Source organism: Nicotiana tabacum, chromosome 8 (genome assembly GCF_000715075.1).
Source record: "Nicotiana tabacum cultivar K326 chromosome 8, ASM71507v2, whole genome shotgun sequence".
NCBI lineage: Eukaryota > Viridiplantae > Streptophyta > Magnoliopsida > Solanales > Solanaceae > Nicotiana > Nicotiana tabacum.
In genome coordinates, this window is record NC_134087.1 from 197759426 (window position 1) to 197767733 (window position 8308).

At 37.3% G+C, this 8308-nt stretch overlaps 2 protein-coding genes across 2 annotated transcripts; one reads left to right on the top strand and one right to left on the bottom strand.

Annotated features, from left to right (window-relative positions):
* Nucleotides 1-654: 654 nt before the first annotated feature.
* On the top strand, nt 655-3677 carry LOC107797928 (glucan endo-1,3-beta-D-glucosidase). Its single transcript, XM_016620850.2, has 3 exons — nt 655-1780; nt 2283-2762; nt 2866-3677. The coding sequence occupies exons 1-3, from the start codon at nt 1693-1695 to the stop codon at nt 2895-2897; spliced, it is 600 nt and encodes a 199-aa protein (XP_016476336.1). The 5' UTR covers nt 655-1692; the 3' UTR covers nt 2898-3677.
* Nucleotides 3678-3807: 130 nt separating this feature from the next.
* Nucleotides 3808-7637, bottom strand: LOC107797927 (pyruvate dehydrogenase E1 component subunit alpha-3, chloroplastic). The gene is made up of 3 exons (XM_016620849.2): nt 7219-7637; nt 5366-6146; nt 3808-4350 (listed from the first exon to the last, which is right to left on the bottom strand). Exons 1-3 carry the CDS (start codon nt 7474-7476, stop codon nt 4073-4075), a joined length of 1317 nt encoding a protein of 438 aa, XP_016476335.1. The 5' UTR covers nt 7477-7637; the 3' UTR covers nt 3808-4072.
* Between the last annotated feature and the right edge of the window lie 671 nt (nt 7638-8308).

Genomic DNA, 8308 nt, shown 5'->3' on the forward strand with positions numbered 1-8308 from the left:
TTTAGAAGGCATAGTTGGGCGTGATCACATACCTTCTTCGTCGAGCTCGTTGCACGCGCTTGCCTAGTGCGATTTATCCTCCTATGTGGATTGCGGGTTATTATATAGGAGCGCGGGGTTTACCATGTGCCCACCGAAAAGATAGTGATTGCACGGTAAAAATAGCACGGGCTAGCCAGTTTTTGGTAATTGAAAAATAGTCAGTGTTTACAAAGTTATTGAAAAATAGTCATTATTTTGCTGCAACACGAAAAGTTCCAGCATAATATACTGGAGATTGGCGCAGCTATGTATTAACTTCTAACATATTATGTTGGAACTCCAGCACGCGGAAAGTTCCAGCATAATTACTGGAGATTGGAGCACCTGTGTATGAACTTCTAGCATATTATGTTGGAACTCCAGTATATTATGCTGGAAGTTCACGCATAAAAAATTCGAACTCCAGTATATTATACTGGAATATTTTTTGGATTTTGAACAGTATTTTCGTTCAGATCTATCTTTACATGAAAAGTGACTAAATTTCGATTACTTTAGAAGCTGTGATTATTTTTCAATTACCACTTTTAAATTTGGCTATTTTTAAATTTCACCCGATTGCAGGTTCCCTTGTTAAAAAAAAAAGGATATCTCACCATTAAAGGGGACCGGCACTGTTGATTAAGACCAAACAGTTGAGATACATATGCAAAATAACCTAAAGTAAAACTAGTTTGCAGTGTGCAAAATGCCAACTTAATTAGTGGTTTACATTCTGGGCTTGAAATTGTCCTAAGAAGCTTAAGTTGTTTCCAGAGATAAAACTTTGAAAGAGTGATGCACGAGTCTGATCTTTTGAGTACTTTCCAAGCAAAAGGAAGATTCCAAAGCAAGTAGTATATTTTTTGCCCCTTCTCTCTTTTGCTTATCACAAGAAAACACATATTCTGGTTAGAAAAGCAAACCATATGTAAAGACCAAAAAACGGACGAAAGTCCTAATTTCACAAAATAGTTTAAGGGACTAATATCTTTCCATCCACTAAGTTTTGATGCACAAAGTACTCGGTATCTGTGCTGGTGAAAGCAGATACCCAACAAATTAGTCGAGATGGACACAAGCTGGTCAAACAACATATTTTCCAACAACAACAACATAAAAAATATTATCACACACCGTGGGGTCTGGGCTTACTCCTACCTTGCGAAGATAGAGAGATTGTCTCGAATAGACCCTCAGCTCAAGAAACCATAAGCACAAAACACCATATTTTCCAACCAAAAAAAAAAGATAGTTGAGCTTCAGTTTGGAAGGGAGTCTTGGAGCAACGGCAAAGTTGTCTTCGCGTGACCTATAGGTTATAGATTCGATCCGTAGAAGCAGTTATTAATACTTGCATTAGGGTAGGTTGTCTACATCACACCCCTTGGAGTGCAGTCCTTTCCCAGACCCTGCGTGAACAGAGAATACCTTATGCACCGGGCTGCACAATTGATCACTTTGCAATAAGAATTTCATTCCACTACTTCAAGAATTTTATCTGTTGGCTAGTCCCACACACTTTGCTTTAAGGCCTCTATTTTTGGCCCCACTCTCTTCTTATTCTAAATAAAAGTTCAAATTCAGCTGACAAGGCTCTTAGAATGGCTAAGACATATACAACAAGGAAATTTGGCAACAAGACAAGCATATCCACTATTCATTGTTATAATGAATTCAAGAAACAACAATATGAGATGCTACATTCTTTCCTTACAAACAATTCTATTGCTAGCCTCAACCCCTTTTGGTCTATGTGGTAAGTTAGCATACAGTACTAATTTTATTCTGCTGCACTACCCCTTCATGAGATTAATATTATTATTGCATTGAGCTTGTATTTATGTAGATTAATAGTATTAAGTTGACCTATGACAATATGTAACACTTCATGTTAAGCCTAATATTGCAATATGAAAAAGGATTTAAGTTATATACTCTGATAGTCTAAAGAATTTCCTACACTATCAGTATATTTGATCTATTATTGATCTATCATAATAGACTGCTTCCTATTTTCCTAAGGTTACCAATTTATGTTTGCAGAAAGAATTACCTGCAATTGCCTTTTAAGTGACCTGATGATATAGATTTTTTTACATCGTCGATGCATAGAACTTATACTCTATAAAAATAGAATAATAACTTGCTATAACCGGTTAAATTGTACTAATACTGTAAAAGCCATTTACTCGTTAGTGTATATAAGTTAAATCTAATAGTGTTACTGTCAATTTCTTTTGTTCTTGTCAACAATGCAGACAGTGTCAAGAAACCACATGGTTTAGTGTTACACAATCATTTACTATTACAGCTAACTGAAGCAAAAACCCCAGTAAACAATCCACCATACTGCATATACCCTCCTCCTCCTCCTTTAGGTTCTGTGACATCTCCAAGTACACAAACTCCACCCTATTATGCACCTAAACCACCAGCGATTATCCCACCACCGATGACTCATCCATCGGCACCAATACCGCCTTATAAGAAACCAGAGAATGCTGTTTGGTGTGTAGCAAAGCCAACAGTACCAGAAGTCTTACTTCAGCAGGCAATGGACTATGCATGTGGTTCTGGGGCTGGTTGTGAGGCCATAGAACAAAATGGGGTGTGCTTTCAGCCAAATACTGTACTTTCTCATGCTTCTTACGCTTTTAATAGCTACTGGCAAAAGACTAAACAAGCTGGAGGAACTTGTGAATTTGGAGGCGTCGCCATGCTTGTTACCGTTGATCCAAGTGAGACTCAATTCATAAACATGGTTTTATGATAATACATAATTATATACACTATGTCTAATCATATACATAATTATATACATAATTATAAATATTTTCTCAGGTTACAACGAGTGCCATTTCATCTATGTCTAATCATGGAAGAAGACACTGAAGCATGAGGAGCTGCGGGTACAACAAAATATGTGTGATATTTGCAAAGTTATTTTCTACTACAAATGATAAATATGATTATGTAAGATACATTTTTTTTAGGGCAGTCACATCATATAGAGCATACATTTACTTAGAACTGTGACTTTTGCCATGGCCACGGGAAAAGGTAAGGTATAAAACTAGAGGGAAAATATGTAAAGACTATTAAAGTTTCTTCAATGACATTTTTATTTTTTTATGTAATTGGAAAATACCATTTAACATGTTTTGAAAAGAGTTTAATTCTACTATGGATGTTACCATTTATAATTCACAAAGTCTTTCTAATTCTTCTTGTAGTTAATCTGCATGTTTTCTGCACTTGCAGAAAGTAAGTACAAATCTCCAAGAGGATAGAGGTTATTCTATTGTTACACAACAATCACTTGAAGGCTTCCAAATTGTTCTTAAAGTTCCACAGCTTATGCTTAAACACGCGATTATAGGAACCCCTTTTAATCACATCAGCTCATCGATGAACAAGACTGACGGACTTTCTAAGAAGAGATCACGCAAAGCAAATCTAATTGCACTTTGGATCTGCAGAACAATTTGAAGTATAAAACCTTGGAAATAGGAGTTATGGATCAACATCCCGTATAATCCTTCCTCATAAGGAAATATCACTTTTTTATAAGCCAATTCCCGCCCTCCAGGGTAGGGGTAAGGCTGCGTACATCTCACCCTCCCCAGACCCCACTTGTTGGAATTCACCGGGTTTGTTGTTGTTGTTGTTGTTGTTGTTTTATAAGCCAATTCCCCTCTTAACTCTTAAGAAGTAAATCCCACTATACTAGACTGTAGGCTTGACATTAAAAGTTTCAACCAGCAAAGAAAACAATCATGCCAATCCACCAAGAAACTAGAGATTCATAAGCAATGAAAGTGAAAAGCAAGCGAGGCCTTTCAGATTTTGTTGTTCATGATATAGTACAACTTGAAAACTATATGAAAGTAAAAACCGAAGACAAAACCCTGAGATAAATTGAAACAATAAAGTACCTTAGTACCAATTTTTCTAATACGAAAGACACCAAGACATATGTAGAAGTGCGATTAGTAATCACTAAATAAAAGAAACCTGATATAATCAATTACTGATAGCGCCTTGCGACCTAGACATGAGCAGTGCCTTCAGTGAACTTGGGATCCTCACATCTGTACCTTCCATCAGGCCCAATTCCAAAGCCCCTTGGATCGGCAAATACGTTCTCTAGCAGCTGGCTACGAACAGGATGAGGGCTTTCATCTGCAAACTCAACAGCATCTTCAACCAGCTCATCAATCCTCTTATCAATGGCCTTCAACTCTGCTTCATTGACTAGGTTGTTCTCAAACATATACTTCTTCAAGGCACTGATAGGATCTCGGGCAGCATAATGGTTCTTTTCAGCTTCCAAGATAAACAGATTAAGGTCAAATAAATGAAATCATTGGCTAACATACAACAGCACAAGATAACAGAATTCAGCGGCTAGTTATTTAAGTATCTTTTTGTTTAATTTAATTTTGGATATACCTCTTTCGCAATATAGAGGATAGGGGTGACCCTCAAAGACTCGTATATACATATATTATTTTGTCTTAAATGGAGGCGATAAAGATCAAAGGGCGAACATGATCAAAATTCAGCATAATGGTTCTTCTCACATTGCACACAAATTTGTCAATCTCCTACATGATCAAAATGCAGCATAATGGTTCTTCTCACATTGCTTATGCATTACTATTTCAATATTTTCAAAAAATATTCAATTTCCAACATGATCAACATTTATCATGTTATTCACTATTTTGGTTTCTTACTACAGCCAGTAATATTCAAAAGATTCTGCATTCCGTCACCTTATAAGCACATTGACGCCCGGTAAAGTTCAAACAGGTTCATTTTTGTACTACCCAACAATTCAATTAAATTTTCGACTATTTCAATTATTTACAGATCTATGTGTACATTTGTTGTAACAACCCAATGCACTTCCACAGACAAGGACCGATATGGTACTTCTGTGACAATTCATCAATGAAAAGCATTTCTCGTGATGAAATATGAAGTTCTCAAATATTATTTGACATATACTGATATGCTAAGAAAGCTCAAGCTAGTATAGTAGTTGAAGAGCACACCACCACAAAAAAAGGGTCAAAGTGTAGCGAAACCACATTTCACCAGTCTTCAGAAAAGCTACCTGAGTTTTATGTAATAGAATAATAGCATATAAATAGCATGCAACAGTTAATACATTCAACAATTTGAAAACGTATGCTAAAGCCAGACTCTGGTTTTACTAACTCCAGTAGCAGCAGTAAAAATTAGACACAAAGCTGAGTGGATTAGGGAAAAGGAAAATAAGCAAAACTGGACAGAGTTAAACAACTATACAGAAGAAGAGGATTAGAACGCTCACCAGGGTCACGAAGCTCATCTGGATCAGCCAAAGAGTGTCCTCTAAACCGGTAGGTCTCACACTCAACAAGAGTGGGACCGTCGCCTCTCCTAGCTCGTGCAACAGCTTCCTTTGCTACCTCCCTCACCTTCAACACATCCATGCCATCAACGTGAACCCCAGGCATCCCGAAGGCAGGACCTTTCTTCCAAATTTCAGGATCAGAAGTTGCCCTCAAGTGGGACATGCCAATTGCCCACAAATTGTTCTCAACAACAAAAATAATGGGCAACTTCCATAGTGCAGCCATGTTCAAGCACTCAAAGAACTGGCCATTGTTGCAAGTTCCATCACCAAAGAAGGCCATAGTTACGTGATCACAGTCTGCCTCTTTCAGTACCTCCCTTTTATACTTGCTAGTGAAGGCAGCACCTGTCGCCACAGGGATACCCTCACCAATGAAAGCGAAACCGCCTAGAACGTTGTGTTCTTTCGAGAACATGTGCATGGAACCACCTTGGCCTCTGCAACAGCCAGTGGTCTTCCCAAAGAGCTCGCTCATCACTTGACGTGCCGGAACCCCTTTGCTCAACGCGTGGACGTGATCACGATAAGTGCTAACCACTGAGTCCTCTTTCTTCAATAGCTTAATGAAGCCAGTGGAGACTGCTTCTTGGCCATTGTACAAATGCACAAAACCAAACATTTTTCCCCTGTAATACATTTGGGCACACATGTCCTCAAAGGCTCTTCCAAGAACCATGTCCTCGTACAACTCCAATCCTTCCTCTTTGGTAATTAACTAGATGGGACAACACGCACATAAAATTGAGTTAAAATTTATACGTTATAAAAGCTTGAAACACTTTCAGTGAAGTGAATTCACACAAAAAAGAAAAAGAAAACTACCCCCTTAGTCCCATTGTATTTGTATACGATACTATTACGATAGCTTATCACAACTTTTCTTGACTACAATTGTTTGGAACAAGTTTAAATATTTTATATTACATAAACCTTTGACATATATTAGTTTATGTAGTTTCGAACAATGTAAATTCCGTTTCAAGACATTATAAACCAACATCAAAATTCACGTTCAGAGTATATGCTTCCACTCCCGTACTCCATACCTCATTGACTACAATTTATTGGAAAATATTTAAATTAATGTGAAAGTTATTACTTTATGTAGTTTCATACTATGTAATTTTTTTTTCTCAAAAAGTTAATAAACCCATCCGAACTCACACAATTTAAATGATACTCCCTCTGTCACAATTCATGTGACTCACATTACGTTTTAGTCTCTGCCGAAAAGAATGATATCATATAACACCCTTGTAATATGACTCAGTTGCAGCCATACCCATGTATTTTAAAATCAAACACTTACCCCCCTTATACTATGAGAATCCTACAAAGATATGATGTCTTAGTTACAAATACCTGAAATTCTACACAAATATAATTACTCAAAACACAACAGCGATTTAAGCAAGCATGACACAACTGAAAAAAATGAGCTTATAACAGCAAAAATTAACATCAAGTTTGTTAAAAATTAGGAAAATGCAAGTAACAGGCTGGAGATGATTTATAAACAATTTAACTTTAAACTTTGATATTTTGTAGCCACAGAAATTCCACCGCATGTTTTAGACTCCAAATTTCAAAAGCCTTCTTTCTAAACTCCGTGTCCGATCAAACACCTTCAATCATACAACAAATTCAATGAAAAATAAGCACTAAATCAACAGAAAAACCACTTCAAAACACCCAATGATCCAAGCAAGCATGACCCAATAGAAAAAAATGAGCTCATAAGACAAGAAAAACATAAATTACGATAAGAATAAGGAAAATGCAAGTACCAGATTGGAGAGGGAGGAATCATTTTTGAGCTTCTTGTCTTTTACAACCTCGGAAACAGCAAAAACAGGTTTGGATCGACGTTGTGAGTGAGGAGGCAAAAAGGGTTTTTTTAAAGAGAGTTTATGGGTTGATCCAAGAAAAAAGGAGCTGTCTTTAAACTGATTACTCATAAGGGTATTCTTATCAGTGGATCTGGCACTGGAGTTTAGAGGAGGCAAAGGTTGTAAGAGTTTTGTAGCAGAAAAAGAGGTAGCCATGTTTGGGGGAAAGATTTATTAAGGAAAAATTGATGGATATGAATATGAATGTGATTGAATTACAGAGGGAGTGAAGGATATATAAAGGAGGGGGGAAGAAGAAGAGAGCGGAGAAAACAAGAAGAGGGAAAGGGGAAGGGAAAGGAAGTGTGGAAATAACCGTCAAGAGGAGTTGGCCTATATAAGTATTTTCGTGCAAAGGGTGTATCGAACCAACTTCTCTACATTCTACCCTTCACATACCTTATTTGTGGGATTTTACTGGGTTATATGGGATTTTACTGGGTTGTTGTTATTGTACTCTCGCATTAAAATTTTAAAGTATACAATAACAATAACAATAACAACAACAAGCCCAGTATTTTCCTACAAGTGAGGTGTGGAGAGGGTGAGATGTACGCAGCCTTACCCCTACCCTAGAAGGACAGAAAGGTTGTTTCCGATAGACTCTCGGCCGGAGAACGAATGAAAAAAGTAATGACAACAAGATAAAAATATTAAAGCCAAGAAAGCAGTTAAAATCTAGGTAATAATAGCAATCTATGAATAAAAGGATATCATACTAACATTAATGCTAGTGAACTAGGAACGACAAAGAGATACACTCGACTACCAACTAGTCTTCTACCCTAATCGTCAACCTCTACACCCTCCTATCTAGGGTCATGTCCTCAATCAACTCCAACTGCGCCATGTCCCGCCTAATAACCTCGCCCCAAGACTTCTTAAGCCTACCTCTATTCCTCCTAATACCCACTAAGGCTAACCTTTCGCACCTTCTGACTGGGCTTCTATACTTCTCCTCTTAACATGCCCGAACCATCTTAACCTA

Excerpts from the sequence above, each read along its gene's own strand:
- LOC107797927 (XM_016620849.2), bottom strand. The coding sequence starts at position 7,476 with ATGGCTACCTCTTTTTCTGCTACAAAACTCTTACAACCTTTGCCTCCT. Across the intron at positions 6,147-7,218 it reads ATTCCTCCCTCTCCAATCTG|TTAATTACCAAAGAGGAAGG; the intron begins GTACTTGCATTT and ends TGTCCCATCTAG. Across the intron at positions 4,351-5,365 it reads AGATGAGCTTCGTGACCCTG|CTGAAAAGAACCATTATGCT; the intron begins GTGAGCGTTCTA and ends TTATCTTGGAAG.
- LOC107797928 (XM_016620850.2), top strand. The coding sequence starts at position 1,693 with ATGAATTCAAGAAACAACAATATGAGATGCTACATTCTTTCCTTACAA. Across the intron at positions 1,781-2,282 it reads AACCCCTTTTGGTCTATGTG|ACAGTGTCAAGAAACCACAT; the intron begins GTAAGTTAGCAT and ends TCAACAATGCAG. Across the intron at positions 2,763-2,865 it reads GCTTGTTACCGTTGATCCAA|GTTACAACGAGTGCCATTTC; the intron begins GTGAGACTCAAT and ends ATATTTTCTCAG.